Genomic DNA, 20,754 nt, shown 5'->3' with positions numbered 1-20,754 from the left:
GCCTGAATCCCTAACCGCTCAGCCACATAACTCCCTACACACGCTGTGGCTTTTGATTGATAGTTACCAGATCAGAGAGTACATGGATATACTACTAGAATCCATGGATATAGTACTAGAATACATGGACAGAGTACTAGAATACATATATATAGTACTAGAATACATGGACAGAGTACTAGAATACATATATATAGTACTATAATACATAGATGGAGTACTAGAATACATGGACAGAGTACTAGAATACATTGATAGAGTACTAGAATACTACAATCCATGGATATAGTACTAGCATACATAGACAGAGTACTAGAATACATGGATATAGTACTTGAATACATGGATAGAGTTCTAGAATACATGGATAGAGTACTAGAATACATGGACAGAGTACTAGAATACATATATAGTACTAGAATACATAGATGGAGTACTAGAATACATGGATAGAGTTCTAGAGTACATGGATAGAGTTATAGAGTACATGGATAGAGGACATATTGTCTGTTTGGAGGAGACCTCATGTAAATGATGTAAACCATTCACATCCGCACATCTATCTGTCATCTATGAATACACACACAGCAACTGTTTGATAAACATGATATGTAAATTCCATGGAGGGTTAGGTGAGCTTTATTCAGTAGCTTGTTACCCAAGAGCTGGGGTCCACACACACTTTCTCACAAACACACACACACTAACACACCATCGCGCACACACTCAGACACCCACCCACACAAGCACTGACCCACACACAAACACACGCACTCACACATACAGAGGGTGTGCTCGGCTCACCTCAGTAATTCCATCTGCCCTGTTTACCCACGCTAATGGGAACTTCTTCATTTGCATATTGTTTTAAACACTCCCTCTGGAGGTGAGTTAATGAGCTCTTTCATTTGGCTTCTGACCAACCAGAGACTTCAGACTATTATTATGCAAATGAGGCTCTGCTCTGGTGAGTTTCACCTGAGGTCAGCAGCCTGAAGCCTCGCCCCCAGCTCCAGGTCCCGCCCCCAAGTCACAGTGCATGTGGAACTGTGTGTGTGGAACTATAATAATTATGTACTAATTTAGTAGATGCTGTCATCCAAAGCGACTTACAGTACAGGGGGGATTTGAATCATTTGAATATGTAACCTCTTTAAACTACAGTCAAATGCTTTAATGCTGAGCCATACCCATCCTAAATGTGTGTGTGTGTGTGTGCAACTGTGTGTGTATAACTGTGTATGTTTCCTCCAGGATCTGTTATGAATAAAAATCTTCTGGTACCCTGATGCTCATTTGCATAAGGCAGACACCATTGGCTGACAGAGTGTGAGGTAAACGGCGACCTGCCGGCCGCGTGCCTCATCAGAGACGACGATCTCGTGGTTGACGTCAACACTGTAGTATGGGAGGGGGGGATTCGGTTATGCTTTAAATTCACAGTGTCTTTATGAACTTTATTTTATTGTATCTACCCTGCTTTCTTGATACAATCATACTACTCATTCCAATTGAATATAATCTTAATAGTTGGTTAAACATCATGACGTGTGGTGCGGCACCGCGCAGGCCTTATCCCGCTTCTTTGTTTAGTGCTAAGACGTGATATCACGAAGTCAATAATTCCCCCCCGTTAAGCTCCCGGGAGACTTTCTATTTTCCTGACGGATAAAATGAAGCGCCCTTATGTCCCACCGCCGGGGTGAGCCTTATAAAGCCGCCAGCTGATCCTCCACTCCGCTCACAGACTGTCCCAACCCCCTCGTGGAGCACAGCAGAGGAGAGAGAGAGACAGGCAGCAAGAGCGAGAGTCAGGAGACAACGGATAAGAGCAAGGTCCACGTTTCTGGGACCTCAAAACAGTGTTTTGAGCCGGAAATTGAAGGTAAAAGCCGCCTTGCGGTCAAACGGCACGTGAGGGGAGAGTGAGAGGTGCTTGCGCTATACTGGGGAGCTGTCCGGTGCTGGAGTTGCATTCCTGTTTTAGCGGAACGCTGAGAGAGCGGAACAGCTCAACATCCTCCCGGACTGTGCCGGCATTTGAGCATCCTGCGCGCCAGAGGAGATACCGCTGCACCGCCCGTCTGTCGCCACGCATGAGGAGAGATACGGGAGCCCCGGTAGAACCATGCCTCGCTCCTTCCTCGTGAAGAAGGTGAAACTAGATGATTTCTCATCTGCCGATCTTGAGGGCCCCTATGTCCGGTCGCGAGCCGCCAACCTCAGCCTACGTTTTCACGAGAAAGGTAAACCCTGACCCACCTTAACCGTTAACCGTTACCGAAACAGGCTAAATGTGATGTTGAGGACCACAGCTCGTGACTGTCACGGCGGTTGGTTTCGTGCAGGCGGACGGCTCCGGGCTGATAAAGCCGGCTGGTTGCTCATTGCTCTGGAAGCTTGACAGAGCCCCGGGACATGGTCAGCTGGCAGACACGCGGCTCTTCTGTCCACTCAGCACGTTTCCCTGAGCGCACGCACAAGGTTAAACACACAGACAAGAGCGCTAGATGATTAAAAAAAACAATCATATGTGAGGTCTTTGATGTTATGTTGATTTTATTTACATTATTTGATATTTTACAATACGCCGCTCAACACACACACTCACACACACACACACACACACACACACACACACACACACACACACACACACACACACACACACACACACACACACACACACACACACACACACACACACACACAAAATGAGTAACACGAGAGAGGGGGAGAGATAGTTCGTTTCCAGACATTACACACGCTCTATAAAACAGACAGCGCGCGCTCTCACTTGCATAACCAAGACTGTTTTGTCCGGAAGTGCGTTTATAGAATATTCATGGTTCCTCTCATCTCGGCCCGTGGAGTCGCACTGGAGTATTTGTTCTGCATCGACCTATTTAAGGCACGCTGCCTGGCGGGTGCAGCTCGCGCCTAGTGATCGGGGATAAACGGGTTAGCAGCGTTGACGGGAACAAACGTAATACCTATCGCCGCACAGAGGAGAGAGAGGTTCACATCTTCTGCTACTGAGGATGATGATAATGGTGATGATCGTGGTGGTGATGATAGTGATGATGAAGGTGATGGTTAATTTTATTTGAGAGCTCATTGAGAGCGTCCTGGGCACGAGAGGCAGCACCAAGTCAGTACACCCTTTATCTAGTAATCTAGTGAAATAATAATCACCAGAGCATAATAAAATCATGAAAAAACAACTTTAAAAACAGTTACTACAGTTACTGCTATGGTGACAATGATGATGATGATAGTGATGATGGTGATGATGATGATGGTGAAGATAATTATGAGGATGATGGTGCTGGTGATAGTGATGATAATGATGATAGTGATGATAATGTTGATAATGAGAACAGCTCTTTACAATCAAATCTAACCCATGTCTCCCTCCCTCCCTCCCTCCCTCCCTCCCTCCCTCCCTCCCTCCCTCCCTCCCTCCCTCCCTCCCTCCCTCCCTCCCTCCCTCCCTCCCTCCCTCCCTCCCTCCCTCCCTCCCTCCCTCCCTCCCTCCCTCCCTCCCCCTCCCTCCCTCTCCCCCCGCCTTTCTCAAACCCTATACCCCTTCTCCATCCCCCTCTCCATCTCTCCCCCTCCCCCTCTCCAGGCTACATCAGTGAGTACCTGCCCGAGTATGATGGAGAGAACAACCATGTCGTCACTGCAATCACCTCCCCCCTCTACGCCCGTCTCCACGGCGACTCCGAGCCCCCTGACAGCCCCGCCTCCGAGACCTCGTCCGGCACCGACCACGGCCACCGGTCATCCGTTACCGACAGCTACGGCCTGGACTCCTTCCTCATCAGGGACGGTCGCTCGCGGCAACGGCGGGCCGCCGCCGGCGCTCAGAGGCACACCTGCGGAGAATGTGGGCGGAGCTACGCCACGTCCTCCAACCTGAGCCGCCACAAGCAGACGCACCGCAGCGCCGACAGCCAGCTGGCCAAGCGATGCCCCACCTGTGGCAAGGTGTACGTCTCCATGCCCGCCCTCTCCATGCACCTGCTCACCCACGACCTCCAGCACAGGTGCCAGGTGTGCGGCAAGGCCTTCAGCCGGCCCTGGCTGCTGCAGGGCCACAGCAGGTCCCACACGGGGGAGAAGCCCTTCTGCTGCGCCCGCTGTGGCAAGACGTTCGCCGACCGCTCCAACCTGCGCGCCCACATGCAGACGCACTCGGCCCTCAAGATGTACAAGTGTAAGCGGTGCCACAAGACCTTCGCCCTCAAGTCCTACCTGACCAAGCACTACGAGTCGGCCTGTCTCAAGAGCTCCTTCTCTCCCCCCTCCTCCCCCTCCTCCCCCTCCTTTTCCCCACTCAGTTCCCTCGGTGACTGACCCAGTCTCCCTCTTCTCCTCTTTATCCTCCTGTTCACCTCTCCGCTTTCCTCCTCTCCTCCCTCCCTCTCTTCCTCCCTCCCTTCCCCTCCCTTGTCCCCCATCTTTCCCCTCTTCATGTCAGCAGCACTAAGAACCTCTGGGCAGCATGGACCAGGATGAATGATGATGCCCACCGTCTCACACTGCAGGTTCTAACCTGGAGGAACCCACCATCTCACACTGCAGGTTCTAACCTGGAGGAACCCACCATCTCACACTGCAGGTTCTAACCTGGAGGAACCCACCATCTCATACTGCAGGGACGAACCTAGTGGAACCTGGAGGCCCCCCACCATCTCATACTGCAGGTTCTAACCTGCAGGAACCAACCATCTCATACTGCAGGTTCTAACCTGGAGGAACCAACCATCTCATACTGCAGGTTCTAACCTGGAGGAACCAGAGTTTGTCAGCCTCCCTGAGGACACTGAGAACACGTCAGTCACACCCGGCTCATTCATCACATGTACACCTGAACATCACCCGGGTAGAATCGCTTCTAACAACCACACTGCTCAGCATTGAGGTTAAACTATTTATTAATTTCCATTCATCAATGTATTTATTTTAGAAATTATTTTTTACGGTTTTGTAGAAAAAGTATTTGCACTTTGTTATTTTTCTTGCCTTTGTCAGAGTATGCCAAAGTATTTGCCCTTTTTTAAACTATATCTTCCTTTTTAGTTTGCTTTTATAAACCTACTGTATGCATGCATATAAAACCCCACAGTAATAATGAAAACTATGCCAATTTTATGGAGTTATGGACTTTTACCAAGCTGTAGATAGCATCTCTACTTGTGCAACATTCCTGTCCCAGAAAAGTAGAGCAATGACGCATGGGGACACAGAAGTTCTACCTGTAACATTTGTAACATCATTTAATCCAGGGATCAATGCAGTGGAGCAGCATTTCTCTAATGTCAGGAAGAAGGGCCTAGAGTTAGGAAGGGCCTAGAGTTAGGAAGGGCCTAGAGTTAGGAAGGGCCTGGAGTTAGGAAGGGGTGGGCTGCTAGGTTGAATATATCAACGTTGAGACAACGTCAATACAATGCAATGCAAAATATGCTAATGATTGTAAAAATACAAGTTGTCACACATTTCATTATAAGTATCTTTAATCCAGTGACATTTTACATTATGACAACCAGCTATATAGGCGTCAATCCATTTAGAGGCCAAATTGAAGCAATCTTGCCATCCCCTGTAACACATTCAGTTATCCATAGCTGGGCCACAGTCACTGTCCATGAGCAATTTACTTCCACAAAACATGCAATGGCTCATGGGTAACAACGGGACCAGTCTCCTCCTTCATATATTGCTCCTGGGGGAGAACATGGGTCTGCACTGCCTGCCTCGTTAAGATCTAGGAGCAAAACATCTGCTGCTGGACAGAACCATCTGACAGGGAGGTTCTAGAAGGTTCCAGGGTTCGGGCTGGGAGGTTCTAAAGTGCAGAAAAACGAGCTCCAAAGCCACTTACAGAATTAGATTTTTCCATGGCAACCTTGCCCCAGTACAGGAAGGTGTTTCCTCAACATCCCCAGGACATCACATGACCACATTGTAACCATGGGAATGTCCATCTTGAAGTACTTCCTGTGTTCAGGCAGCTCTAGAGTCAGGGAGGGTTAGAGTATCTGTACCTTTATCTCAGTGAAGACTCCTGTATGTAGAATCATTCTTTGGAATCTAATGTTTCTATGAACTGTTACTGTAAGAATCTTATTAATTAAATCTTCTTTCTGCAGGCAGTTTTTTTCTGCCCGTTATTTGAACACTGTAAAGCACAAGGTACCACTTCTAATTAAATACTTTAAAGAGCTATTCTGCTTACCTGTTTGTTTATGTGTATGTCGTGTGTGTGTGTGTGTATGTTTGTGAGAGTGTGGATGTGTGTGTGTGACTATGTACGTGAATCTGTGTGTGTGCGTGTGTATGTGTGTGTGTGTACTGACCCAGATTGTCTCATTTAAAGCAACAGCAGTTTGGCAGGCAGACCAGGATGTGCATAATTTAACAGCAGTTAAAAGGACTATGTCCTTCATCCCTACAGATCTTTCTACCGACTGTACAGACCTATCTATAGACATCTCTACCTACAGACCTCCCTATCTACAGACTTCTCTACCAACAGACATCTCTATCTGCAGTTCAGAGCTCTGTATATACAGTACAGACCGTTATCTACCTGTAGACATCTCTACCGACAGACCGCTCAATCTACAGACCTCTACATCTACAGTACATACCTATCTAGCTATAGTACAGACTTTTCTATCTGCAGTGCAGAACTCTACCCTACAGACTTCTCTGACTTCAGACCTCACTATCTACAGTACATACCTCTCTATCTACCTACATCTGTACCTACAGACATCCTTCTCCTCTCCTCAGGAAAGGAGAGGAGAAGAGGGGAGGAGGAGAGTAGAGAAGTGGAGTGGAGAGAGACAGGAGAGGAGAAAAGAGAAGATGGAGGAGAAGAGAAGAGGGGATAGGAGAATAGGGGAGGGGAGGAATGTGGAGGAGGAATATTGACCTTTATCAGAGTCCCATGGAAGACACTGATAAATTGGAACCAACAGTTGACATCTGCATGCTTACGCATACACTCATTCTCAGAGACACACACTCTTACACACACTGCACATATTCCTCCATGCTGCCACAAAGCTGTTGAAAAATACATATACTAGGTCTCACTCTGCTTTACATCATGTCAACTGGTGCCTCTGGAGCTGCGACACAAACACACACCACACATCATCACACACACACACAACACACCATCACACACACACCACACACCATCACACACACACCACACATCATCACACACACACCCCACACCATCAAACACCCCATATACCATCAAACACACACGCATCCCACATACCATCAAACACACATCACAAACACATGCCACGCACCACGCACACACAAACCATCACACACACCTTCATACACACATACACACACACACAAACACCCCACCAACCACAGACAGACCACACACAGCATACAGACACACACACATCCACACCAGACACGCATAGAGACACACATACCATTACACGCACACCCGCCTCACCAGGGCAGCTTAGTGTTGAGGTCTCCAGTGCAGGGCCACCTGGGACCCAAACTGCTGACTGGCCACTGTGGAGAGCCGAATGAGGTGTGTGTGTATCAATAAGGACGTTGCTCTAATAAGCTTGGTGATGCAGTGGCCTTGTCGTTGTGGGAAGCCAAACAGATGTGTAATTTGGTAGTGTGCAGATGCAACTGTTCTGGAACATTCATCTGCTCTGTTCACACACACACACACACACACACACACACACACACACACACACACACACACACACACACACACACACACACACACACACACACACACACAGGCACACACACACACTCCTGCAGTGGACACAGCTCTAAGTGGAAAGGTGCATCATCCAGTATGTTTACGTTCTTGGATGTGTTAGCGTGATGCAATTACCCGTGTGAGTGAGTGTATTTTTTGTGTGTGAGGGTGTGTGCGTACGTGTGAGTGTGTATGTTCGTGTGCGTGTGAGAGAGTTTATGTTTGTGTGTGAACACATGATTCTACCGAGGAAGGGAGAATCAATCTACCAGACTCCCTCTCTCTCCTCTCTTCTTCTCCCAAAAGCTGAGAAAGCAGTGGTCTGTTAGTTAAAGACACTCACATGACCTTCTCACACACACATACACACACTTGGCATGTCCCTGGGCTTGGCTTGTTTGAAATAAGGTATATGTTAAAACCTGTATGTGTGTGTAAGCATGAGTGTGTGTGTGTGTGTGTGGGGGGGGGGTTGTATGAGTGTGTTTACCTAAGTAGTTGCATGTGTTTGTGCACAATGTGTGGTGTTTCTCTACATGTGACAGGAGAGTGGGGTGAGACTATGTGTGGTGTTTCTCTACATGTGACAGGAGAGTGGGGTGAGACTATGTGTGGTGTTTCTCTACATGTGACAGGAGAGTGGGGTGAGACTATGTGTGGTGTTTCTCTACATGTGACAGGAGAGTGGGGTGAGACTATGTGTGGTGTTTCTCTACATGTGACAGGAGAGTGGGGTGAGTGGAAAGATGGAGAGAAGGACAGAGAGAGAAGGAAAGCGAGAGGGAAGATCGAAGGGAGGAGATCAATCTAAATGAATCTAAATGAATGGGTCCCGTCAGAGTGGGGAGCAGTTGCTAATAGGAACCCAACCAGGTGTGAAACAGCCTTTAGCTGGCCTGGGGTGGCCCGGGGGGGGGGGGGGGGGGTACTTGGGCTAAAATGGGGGGGGGGGGGGGGGGGCTGGGGGTGAGCCAGAGGTGGGGGGGGGGGGGGGGGGTAATGATATTCCGATGTCTCGGCCTCTTAGATATCCATTGAAACCAATTATGGACCCAAATTGAGTTTCACACATTGATGTTGAGATTCCCGTCAGAGAGCCGGGGTGGGGGGTCCTCTGATTCTTCTCACCCTTTCTTCCTCCTCTTTTCTCTCCTCTCTTCCTCTCCCCTAATCTCCCTCTTTCCTCTCCTCGCCAAACACATAATTGCTGTCAATAAACATGTGTTTATATCTGTTTGGTCGGTGGGTATCCGTGTGTGTGTGTGTTTGTGTGGAGTGTTTGCAGTTTGCTGGGGTCTGGTAGTCTGAAAAGATGGTGGGGTCGTGGGGGGGGGGGAGGTCACTCCATTGGAAACATTAGGCGACCCTCGGAACATGCTGTTATCCCTCTGGAGATCCGCTGTAACCACGGTTACAAACACACGCTCTCGCATAAACACCGGTGTCCTATGCATGAATTTTGCTGGTGCCCCTTGCATCGCAGCTAATAACACCATCAATCATTGTGTTTATAGACTCACAAAGGAACTGTATAGCTTCATGTCTTTAAAATATTTTCGCACAAAATTTAGAAGCTATCCCCAACCTGGTCTGTATAACAACGAGATAGCCCCAAACATTGCGGGCAGCCAAAACATGAAGCATACATTGTGAAAAACCAAATAAGTGCCAAAGGGAAGAACCATAAGAGCATGTAGTTAGACAAGTTACAATTAAACAATATGAACCTCAAAAAGTGCAAGAGTGTACCTGTAGAAAAGGAATCAACAGTAAAATATTTCACAGCGAGTACAAGAATTTAAATCCATTATAACTAACCAACAAGTCTCTCAATAATAGTCATTGTGATCCTGGAGGAAACTAGCATCAGGTCCAGCAAATCATTCCTAAGTACCGTTGTACTCCCGACTCACTAAGTGGTCACTACATAAATGAATACACTGTAATCCCTCGCCAGACCTGAATCATATTTCATATAAATCAGACATAAACACATGATATCTTTATTCTCAAAGCAGTACAACAGAATCAAGTCAGAACATACGTATGTATTCCATAACATTCAGCTTTGGCAAATGAAATTCCCCAAATCACCGAAATGTAGTGAATGAAGTGTAAAGTGATTGTGTTGGGACTAAATGAATGAGAGTTTCAGACGTACATGGTTTTAAGGTGACAGGTGAGATATGGCTGGTGTAGGAGGGGGGTAACAGTGTAGGGTGGAGCACCACCCTGGTTAGTGACGACACGGCAGGGCAGATGGGATGTGCAGCTCCATCACTAAGGCCCATACAATAACCATCTCCATGCATTGCCACCGATGCGATACATTAAATGTACATATGAAGCAACTACCTAATGCGATAGGATTTCCCCCTTATTACAATGCAGTGCCGTTTGACACAACATGATTTCAACACAATGCGACTTAACTCAATATGATGTGATAATAAGATGCCATGCAATTCAATATGGTACAGCATGATAGTTTGATTGTATTTCTTACAGCAAATAAAAAAATAGATAAATGCCCTTTTTTACCATTACATATTAATTTCTCTAGTACTACAACTCAGTACTTTTTTATATTAATTTTTTGGTTCTAAAAAACATTTGCCCCTTCCACAAACAGGCCTTTTCACAAGTCCTTTGTCCAAAGTGCAAAAAAAGTCAAAATCTCTTATAAAACCAGGTCTGTCCCTCGCCTTAAGCCAGTCCTTCTTTAAAGCTAGGTCTCTAGTTACACCTCACTCAGTCAACAAATATTCAGGGTTAACTTAAGAAACATAGTACTTTGTGTCAGAGCTACAGGCAGCAGACAGACGTGTTTGACTTTCAGCAGGTAGGCTGCCTCAGCGTCGAGCAGAAAGCTGTGGTAACGTTTCTAGATGAACAAGAGAAATAACCAGTGGAGAGTCCTTGGGTTAGTCGTGCTGCCTGTGCACTTCATAGTGGCAAAGCATATTCATCGTCCTGATCACCTTTCTAAATAAATGGCACAAGGCCTCCACTACTAACTGAATATAAATAAATACGATTGGAAATGATGCACCTACAGCTGCGGCCAAATTGTATTTGGTGCACACTTTTTACATTTGGGCCAATCGCATTGTGAACTTCCGTGCCTGTGCAGCGATGCGAATCGGTGAATCTTCCCGTCCCTAGAGCAGGGTACAAGACACAGGACTCTGCAGTACAGAGGGCCTCGACGTGTTCTTTTGACGGCGTGTTCCCGACTTATTGTGATCCTGAAGCTGTGATGCTGTGAGAGGAGACGTGAGCGAGCAAGCTGCGTGTCTTGTTTTACTGAGCACAGTGCCCAGACAGCTTCACATTAGCCTTCCCCACACCCTAGGATATGACGTTCGAGACTGAAATATAGATTGTTCTTTTATGCTGGACTTGCCTGGCTGGCTATGATGAAGAATCCCCTGCACACCAATATGGTTGTGTAGAGAACACGTGTTGGTCTAGAACATCGTCCCAACGTTCCAGAACCTTCTGTTGGTTCTTTTGTAAATGGAGGACCTTCCTGACCTACCATAACTGTCAGTGAACAGTGACTACAGCTGCAGGCCTTATGAAGGCTGTCTGATTGGGCAGTGGGATCACAGCAGCGAGGGCTGTCCAATCAGAACCTGGCACCTGGTCCTTCGCCTGACCACAGCCAGTAGGTCCTCACCATGCCAATGGCCAGTAGGACATCATCATGCCCAAAACCACGGGGGGGGGGGGCTGGCTCCAGGTCCATCTTCATCACAGCAGCATGATGAGGAAGTCTTTACCTCCCAGGAAGAGAAGGGGTAGAGGGGGAGAGGGGGCAAGGAAGAGAGCTGAGGAGGAGGAAAGGAGGCTTCATCAGAACAGCTGCATGAGGAAGTCAGGTGACCAGTTCAGGGCGGTGTGGGCCACGGCCAAGGCTGCAGCCCCCAGGGTGGCAGAGATGCCCCACACTGCCATCCTCACCACCAGCTGGCTGCCCCCCGCCTCTGGCCCTCTGGCCCCCTGCAGTCCCCCGCCCGGCCCCCCGCCCCCCCTCCCCCGCAGCACCCGGTCTGGTCTCTGGAGCTGCCGGCTCCTCTGGAACGCCTGGTAGGATCCGATGGTGATGCTGGGGAGGGGGGGAGGGGGCATAAGGGTTAGGCCTTTAGGCAAGTCTCTTATGTTACAGGGTAACTGTCCGGTCTCGTTATACTGTTGCAGACCATTCTGTCATGTTATTACTGCACTGCAATATTATTTTTTCACCATGCCTGGTGGCTGAGATGTGGTGACTTTGCACTGGGCCTGGTAGCTGAGATGTGGTGACTTTGCACTGTGTCTGGTAGTTGAGATGTGGTGACTTTGCACTGGGCCTGGTAGCTGAGATGTGGTGACTTTGCACTGGGCCTGGGAGCTGAGATGTGGTGACTTTGCACTGTGTCTGGTAGCTGAGATGTGGTGACTTTGCACTGTGCCTGGTAGCTGAGATGTGGTGACTTTGCACTGGGCCTGGGAGCTGAGATGTGGTGACTTTGCACTGGGCCTGGTAATACAGACCGTTCCTTGACTCTGACCACTGCAATACTGGTAGAACTACACACCTCTGATGCTTGACGTTCTGCTGTAGCACCCTCGCTTTGTGAAAAAGTCTGCTCAATGAATGAATGATTTGAGCCCATGACCTCTAGATTTGCAGTCCAGATCTACCACTGAGCTCTAACTATGCCAACATGCAGAGTGTTTGTACAGAACAATACAGCAGTGACAACATGGGGCAACCAACATTAATACCACTCTCTCTTTCTCTCTCTCACACACACACACACACACACACACACACACACACACACCACCCCCTCCCTCTAAGCATCTGCTGGCCCGGAGGGAGAGGGGGAGGTGTTGTGAATGTGTGTGTGTGTGTGTGAGAGAGTGAGTGAGTGAGAGAGTGTGTGTGTGTAGCCAACTTTGTGCTTCTATCCCCCGGCTGGGGGTCTGTTAACTGGCTAGCTGCCCCACACAAGGGGCCCACACAGCCTTTTACTGCATTACGCACACACACACACACACACACACACACACACACACACAGAGTTTGGCTGCTGCACGTTTCCTAAACCCCAGCCCCCCCTGCTGGCCATCTGTAATATAAGATGGGGTGGGATCAGGGTGGGTGGGGTCAGGGGTCAGAGTTTGGTTCAGGTGAGTGGGGTTAAGGTTGGGGTTATGGTGGGTGGGGTTAGGGTGGTGTATTTGGGATGGGGTTAAGTTGGGGGTTAGGGTGGGTGAGGTAAGGAGGGTGGGATCATGGTGGGTGTGGCTAACTCACGCTCAGGTTCTCACCTGTTGCGAGACTGCAGCGCAGCGCGCTGGGCCAGTAAGGAGGGAGGGTATTGGTTGAAGAGGCTCTGAGCTCGTCCAATCAGGAGCTGGTAGGGCAGGTCCTGAGGGATCTGGGACAGGAGATGGTGCACCATCGCCATGTCACACTCTGACTCCAGCACCTCCTCCTGACGATGTAGCACAATCTGGAGGAGACGAGGAGGAGGGGATGAGGAGGGGAGGAGGGGATGAGGGGATGAGGAGGGGATGAGGAGGAGGGGATGAGGAGGAGGGGATGAGAGGAGGGGAGGAGGAGGAGGGGATAAGGAGGAGGAGGGGAGGAGGAGGAGGAGGAGGAGGTGAGGAGGAGGAGGAGGAGGAGGGGAGAAGAGGAGGAGACAGGAGGAGGAGAGAGGAGAAGGTATGAAAAGATGAGAAAGAGAGTGGAGGAGGGGGAGGAGAGGAGGAGAGAAGAGAAAAGGAGGAGAGAGGCGGAGCATAGGAGTAGTGAGGAAGAGGGAAGAGAAGGAAGAGAGGCATTACCGTGGCAGCAAAGTAGATGGCCATGAGAGGGTGAGAGGCCAGGAAGAAGTCGTAGAGACGCAGCACGTGTCTGAACTCTGATAGGACGTGGCCGTACCATGTGATCAGCCAGCTCAGAGCGAAGATGGTGCCCACTTCAGCCCTGCAACACATCACCACCACCATCATCATCAAGTCATGGACTAACTCAGTTTGTATACTGTATTACAGGATGAACATTCATGTTGTACTGTCCTCTGCTGGTGGGACGAGGAATGACAGGACACGACAAAGCTACGGATGTAGACGCTGAGAAGAAATGGTCCTAAAAGTTACAGCTCTGCCTGTGAGAGAGTATGTGTGTGCGTGTGTGTTACCAGTACCGGGTCATGAAGGTGTGCAGCTCTGGGTTCACCTGCTCCAGGAGAGGCATCAGATAGTTGAGGATGTGTTTGGTGCTGTCCATGGTAGGATCCATGAAGTCCCTGGTGAGGAGAAGAGAGGGGCGGCCAGGACAAGAGGTTAGTTATGTGAATATCTTAAGTGTGGGTTTGTTAGGTGGATATTTTAGGTATGGGTTAGTTATGTCATTATCTTCCGTATGGGTTAGTTATGTGGATATCTTAGGTACGGGTTGGTCAAGTAGTAGGGTTAGGCGATATGACAAATACGGAGTCAGATGGCTGAGCGGTTAGGGAGTCGGGCTATTAATCAGAATGTTGTTGGTTCGATTCCCGGCCGTGCAAAAATGACGTTGTGTCCTTGGGCAAGGCACTTCACCCTACTTGCCTTGGGGAGAATGTCCCTGTACTTACTGTAAGTCGCTCTGGCTAAGATAAGAGCGTCTGCTAAATGACTAAATGTAAATACATGGTTGATCAGCAGTGGGCTGAATGGGGTGGTTATGTCCTTCAGCTCAGATGCTGTTGTTCTCTGTGAGCCAATAGGAGACGTAGTACCGGAGGTGGTGATTGGACAGTGTCTCCACCATGGGTATGGCCATCCGCTCGCCGACCACCAGTAGGAAGGTGACGGCGATGTCGTGGAAGCCCTGGTAGTAGTAGAGCGGCGGGTTCCTGAGGAGAACGTCCAGGATGATGTCCACCAGCTGCTCCTGGAGAACCGCACGCTCCTCAGCACGCATGCCTGCAGAACACAGGAGGACGTGTGAAGAACAACGTAGAGAACCATCGAAAACATAGGATGAGAACGCAGCACGTGACCCCTGACCTTTGGGGAAGCGTCTGAGCGAGCGGCGCACGTCCATCACAACCTGGTTGTAGTCCTTGTGGTTCTGCCTCACCTCCCGGCCTGCACAACAACAACAACAAACATGTTTCAGTCCTTGATTCCACATCACCTCCCAGCCTGCACAACAACATTAGCAATGTGACACATTACCACAGGGTTAGGTGATGATAGGGGTTATCATGTGTGTGTGTGTGCTTCTGTGTGTGTGCGGGTGTGTGTGTGATTATATGAGTTTGGGGGTGTGTGTATGTGTCAGTGTGAGAGTGAGCTTGTGTGCGTGTTGGTATATGTGTGTGTGAGTGTGTGAGTTTGTGTGTCTCACCAGGTTTGGGGGGCAGGCTGTAGATATTGACATTGAGCAGCTTGGGCCACACTTTCCTCCTGATATCATCATTTAGGAGACCTCCCTCAGAGGCGGCAGCAGTCCTCAGGGTCTCAATGTCCACCGGGTCGCTGTCCAGAGCCTGCTGGATCTCACACAGCTTCTGTCTCCTCCACGACTCCGGCTCTGCAAACACATCAATCATCAGCGTCTAAAACCCACAATTCCTTCTAGAACACTAAACTCCTCAGCAACTAAAACGCAGAATCAAATCAAATCAAATGTATTTGTGTAGCCCTTTTTACACGCAAGCATGTCACAGAGGGCTTCACATATGCCCATAGAACTGCCCCTCAACCAACCTAAACCCTCAAGGAAGAAAGGAAAAACTCCCAAAAAACTCTCAACAGGAGAAAAATGGAAGAAACCTTGGGAGGAGCAATTCAGAGAGGGATCCCCTCCTCCAGAGACGGTTGGTGAGAGAGAGGAGCAGAACACAGGCTAAACATAGTCATACAGTGTCGGTGGGTTTTTAAAACACCAAAATCCATTGTTCAACTTTATAGATGTAGGACAGGACCGGGAGACTCGCGACCAGGTCCAGCGTTGGCTGACCGACGACCAGGCAGGTGCTGACAACTCAAACCCCCCACACCACAAGGGATGTGTGTGGGGGGGGACAGAGAACCCCTTCTAGAACACAACCCCTTCCAAAACCCTCAGCTCCTAGATCACACAACCCCTAGGCTAGAGCATAGTGACATCTCAATTTCTTGAAGATTTCATAATGGCCCTAATATAACCCTAACTTATTCAATGCAATTCACCATCCCGAAGAAAATCAAAGCGTCTGGGTAAACACCGCGTGCAGTTACAAACTACAGCACACTATTTGCTGGAACACAACATCTGCTCCTAAGAGACAGAGCCTCCGCAGGTTTGACACAGACTCAACTCCGATCCACGTAGCAGCTGTCTGTCCACCAGAATAGCTACCCTTTCTAACCGGCTATCTTTATCTTATCAAACCAGCTGTTTTATGTAACAAATTGTCCACACTGACTGACAGGCGGTTTTACGTGTATCCGGATTTATTCTAAACCCTTCCGCGTTGGGAAAACTACCTCCGTGTCTTGAAGCGTGTCCATTCACCCGGCCATCTGTGCTCGACTTGTGTTTTTTTAACTTCCTCATGTCCCGTTACACCGACAACATTACCGACACCGATCTGCTACTGCATCATACATTTACGTTGACGGTGGAAACATCCGTTTACGTGGTGGTCAACATTATGTTCCGCCTGTCACTGGAAGCGGCCGGCTGATTTCTCTTGTTCTGTGGAGTTGTAGCAACATATGATAGACAAAAAACAGTTGCGATGCTACAGCGCCACCTATCGTGCCGGAGCACACTCCCACCTCGATTATAAACCGCCAAAGAAGAAGAAAACATCACTACATTTCCCATAGTTCCTTACGGCGCCGTGCAAACACATTGTGCGTCATGCCATGCAAGGAAGTTCTGAATGACAGAAGGGACATGGCCAAATTCCAGCAACCGTTCATGACCCTCGTCTGAAAGACCATAACACCATGTCTCACTGACAGGTAAGTACCGTGGGCTGTGTAGCTGCATGTCAAAGTTTTGAAGATGGCGTTCTTGAAGTGTCAAATCATAAAAGTTATTTACAAGCTTGTCTTGCTCACTAAAGTAACTAGCGTTAGCAAGCTAGCTTTATGTTACATGCTTTCTGCATGGCACTAGGTAGGTAGGACAACTAGGTAGGTCAAATAAAGTGATGGAAATTGCGTGTAGTGTAGCTACAGTACTCCGCCAACGGTGCTTGGTATTAGCTTCTTAAATAGCTACTTAGCCTTGCAGAGGTTTGATCAAACGTGGGCTCAAAGCTAGCCGAGTTAGCCTATAGATGCAGCCACAGATAGTTTAGACAGGAAGTTTTCTGTGCTTTACAGATGTTTGTGATGTTTGGTTCTGACCAGATAGTGAACTAGGCAGCGGTGGACAAGAAACGAAACATGCAGAGGCTCGTTAATCGAGGTGTGTGGCGGCAGGTGTCTGTCCTGCGGTCTGTGCTTTCGGGCTCGGCTGCCCGTCAGTCTCCTACCGTCGCGCCGCAAACTGGATCCCACCTTGCGCTTAGCGAACCTCGCTGGGTGAGGATATCCGCGGCTGCATGGACTTCGCCGTCGGCAGGGCCCCAGAAGACGGCCCCTGAAGACGGGCAGGCGGCCGTCCAAAGCCCCGAAGAGGCGGACCCCTTGCAGGACCACTCGGTAGGCTTAGTGCAGCGGTTCAAGAGAACACTGAAGCAGTACGGGAAGGTTATGGTCCCGGTGCACCTGCTAACGTCATCAGTGTGGATCGGAACATTCTACTATGCAGCAATGAAGTAAGGTCGCACACACACCAGGGGCCTATGTTTGTTTTCAAATGTGGGTGGGACAGCATTTTTAACAATTGATGCTATGCGGCCATTAAATATAATTTTCTTAATAAAAAGTAGGGGGGACAGATTTGCCGTTTTCAAAAGGTGGGTGGGACATGTCCCATGTATAATGAAACATATGCCCCAGAAACATACACACACACACTTTTTGGCAAGGCGTGAAACAAAGCCCTCTATTAATGGAGATTCTCTGAAGTCCTAATCTGTTGTTTGAGTCCTAGATTTTCTCTCAGTCACACCTGCTGGCCTACATAGCTGTCTGGTTGCTCCATGGATTAGTGACATCCTCACCCTCCCACTTCCTCTGCTTCCTCACCCTCTCGTCACCCTCCCCTTGGCCCCTTCTACCTCCTCACCCTCTCACCTCCTCATCCCCTCACCCTCTTACCTCCCTTACTATTTCATCTCATCATCCTCTCACCTTCTCAACTTCTCCCCATCTCAACCTCCTCATCTCACTCTCTCACCCTCTCACCTCCACCCTCCTCATCCTCTCACCTCCTTATCTCCGCACCCTCACGTCATCACCGTCTCACACTGTGCATATGTGTCCAGGGGTGTGAACGTGGTTCCCTACCTTGAGTACATCGGGTTTCCTGAGAGGCTGGTGAAGCTTCTGGAAAACTCCCAGAGTGGCTGTGCACTGACTGCTTACGCCATGTACAAGGTGAGCTTACTGACTGGTTCTAGAGTATTCTAGTGGGTTATAGCTCAGGGCTCAAGCTTAAGGGCCCCTCGTTGTCCCGTGGCCAGTGAAAACATTGGGAAAAATGTAAATACATTTTGGTATGAGAGTTGGGGGAGGGAATAAAACTTCTAAAGTTCGAAGGAACGGCTATGAAAATGAAACTGACTGCAGGTTTTGCGAAGCACACACATTTCTTATTAAACCTGCTTGAGGACATGTACACAAACACACACACACACCCACCTTGTACTAAATAATGTTAGCTCCAGTGTATACCCAGCTAGACTCGTGAAAGTCTTCCTTAGCCTCAGGTTATTTTCTTCTGTCTTAACCCTCGTGCTGCCTTCGGGTCACATGACCCAAAGGTTCATAACGAACCATCGTTGTGTTTACCCAATTTTACCCAATACAAAAACAAATATTTTTTTTTTTCCTTTAACCATTCCAATGTGGGGGGTCTGAGACAGCCCGACAGTTAAAAGAAAATGCTTCACTTTGTTTTTGTATGAGGTAAAGTTGTCGCAATACGACGGTGGGTCACAATGACTGATGGGTCAGAATGACCCGAAGATAACACAAGGGTTAAGATGCTGGTTCGTATCATAGATGTATAGAAACGGTTCGTATTGTAAGGTGCTGGTTAGCTTTGGGAGTCTAGCTTTGTCATATGTCCTATTAGCATATCATGTATATTCTACAAATCACATTTTTTTAACTCACGTTGGCCCACTGCACTTTAGTACGTTAGGCAAATATATGAATAAGATTAAAAATGTTGGATTGTCAACATGCCTTTTGGGATGACTTAGGTTATATTTTGGGACAGTTCTGGTAGGATGGTGAAAAAAGTTAATGAAGAGCCCTGCTAACTGGTAATAGTTGGTTCCAGCGGGTTCTAGCAAGTTCCAACTGATAGTTCTTTTCTAACCCAATCCACTGTCTCCAGATCGCCACGCCAGCGCGCTACACCGTCACACTGGGAGGGACGTCCTTGTCAGTCAAGTACCTGCGCCAGCACGGCTACCTATCCACACCCCCCCCTGTGAAGGAGTACATACAGGACAAGATGGAGGAGACCAAAGAGAGACTACAAGACAAGATGGAGGAGACCAAGGAGAGACTTCATGACAAGATGGAGGAGACCAAGGATAAGTTCACTGGCAAACTGCTGGAGACCAAGGATAGACTTCATGACAAGATGGAGGAAACCAAGGATAGAATACATGACAAGATGGAGGAGACCAAGGACTCCTTCAGGAAAAATAAGGAGTAGAGGAGATATGCGGAATACGACCCTGTGACAGGAGCTGGATCAGAACACAGACATTGTTGCTTGGAAACGCTCCACCCTGCTCCCCTGACTCCTCCCGTCTCACCTGTTGGCATGGAAACATGGCAGCTGAACAGATGACTGATGCATAAACGGAGTGTTACTTCACTCTGTTAGGTTCAAGGTTAGGGGTCAGGGTTAGTCCTGTTGTGGTCCACGTGTTGCTATCGTCACTGCAGAAGTCTCATTGTATCTGTGGAAGCTCATGTTATCAAGGATAGCAACTGTGTGTTTGTAAGGAGTTTTTTCCTCCCCAATGCTGTCTTCACAGTCGCCTTGCAACTTGTCTCTAACACACACACACACTCTCTCTCTCTCACACACACACACACACCCTGACCCCTAACACGCGCACACCAACACACAATCACACACACTCGCACACAACGACACCTGCTGCTTCCGTCCTTCCTCTAATCCAGAGAGGCTGGTCACCGGGTGACAGTTCCTTGGTAACTGTAACCATGGAAATGTGTTGATTGATGAGCCCTCCTATATCTCTGAAATAAAGACAAAATAACTGAGACTGTCTCCATGGTGATCTTCTGATACTGTTGTTCCTTAGGCTGTCACCAGAGGGAGATGGTGGATGGGGGGAGGAAGAGGAGAATATTGGAAGAGAAACAGGAGAGGAAGTGGGGAGGATGGGAGGACGAGGAGAGGGGAGAACTTAACAAGCGCAGGGATAAATAAGGAATTAAGCCAGATACTGTCCTTGGGCTACATTACCAGCTGTATGTGTGTCTGTGTGTGTCCACCTCATCTACCGGAGTCACATGGGGAATTCACATGTGCGGAGGCAAGTTGCAATGTATTGACAATGAAAATGGGGATTAGTGAGGCACGAGGAGCTGTGAGAAGCAGTGCAGACCATCAGGTTTAGGAGAGGCCGTTTAGGGCAAAATGACAAAACACACAAGCACATACACTTGGAAAATCTGTAGGTCCACACCACTGAAACACTTAAACCCACGCACACCTCTGAAACACTGATACACAGTCATTACTTCACAGCTCAAAACGCTTCTACACTCAACACTTGTGATTTGTGCGTTAATTGTAACTTTGAATCTTTTTTACAACCTGCCACCAACCCTTAATT

The 20,754-nt window shown here is 48.6% G+C and overlaps 3 protein-coding genes across 3 annotated transcripts; 2 read left to right on the top strand and 1 right to left on the bottom strand.

The window, feature by feature from the left end:
• The first annotated feature begins 2,128 nt into the window (after positions 1 to 2,128).
• On the top strand, positions 2,129 to 4,362 carry LOC136962464 (transcriptional repressor scratch 1-like). The gene is made up of 2 exons (XM_067256249.1): positions 2,129 to 2,246; positions 3,632 to 4,362. The coding sequence occupies exons 1-2, from the start codon at positions 2,129 to 2,131 to the stop codon at positions 4,360 to 4,362; spliced, it is 849 nt and encodes a 282-aa protein (XP_067112350.1).
• Positions 4,363 to 9,769: 5,407 nt separating this feature from the next.
• zgc:63863 (uncharacterized protein LOC393372 homolog) lies at positions 9,770 to 16,435 on the bottom strand. The gene is made up of 8 exons (XM_067255697.1): positions 16,292 to 16,435; positions 15,168 to 15,353; positions 14,825 to 14,905; positions 14,554 to 14,740; positions 13,978 to 14,079; positions 13,616 to 13,757; positions 13,094 to 13,278; positions 9,770 to 11,882 (listed from the first exon to the last, which is right to left on the bottom strand). Exons 1-8 carry the CDS (start codon positions 16,359 to 16,361, stop codon positions 11,630 to 11,632), a joined length of 1,206 nt encoding a protein of 401 aa, XP_067111798.1. The 5' UTR covers positions 16,362 to 16,435; the 3' UTR covers positions 9,770 to 11,629.
• Positions 16,436 to 16,672: 237 nt separating this feature from the next.
• fam210aa (family with sequence similarity 210 member Aa) lies at positions 16,673 to 20,176 on the top strand. The gene is made up of 4 exons (XM_067255874.1): positions 16,673 to 16,774; positions 17,168 to 17,577; positions 18,190 to 18,301; positions 19,269 to 20,176. The coding sequence occupies exons 2-4, from the start codon at positions 17,204 to 17,206 to the stop codon at positions 19,593 to 19,595; spliced, it is 813 nt and encodes a 270-aa protein (XP_067111975.1). The 5' UTR covers positions 16,673 to 16,774; positions 17,168 to 17,203; the 3' UTR covers positions 19,596 to 20,176.
• Positions 20,177 to 20,754: the final 578 nt, after the last annotated feature.

Source organism: Osmerus mordax, chromosome 18, assembly GCF_038355195.1.
Source record: "Osmerus mordax isolate fOsmMor3 chromosome 18, fOsmMor3.pri, whole genome shotgun sequence".
Taxonomy (NCBI): Eukaryota; Metazoa; Chordata; class Actinopteri; order Osmeriformes; family Osmeridae; genus Osmerus; species Osmerus mordax.
The sequence above is the reverse complement of the archived record's forward strand: the minus strand, read 5'-3'. Positions and strand labels throughout refer to the sequence as shown.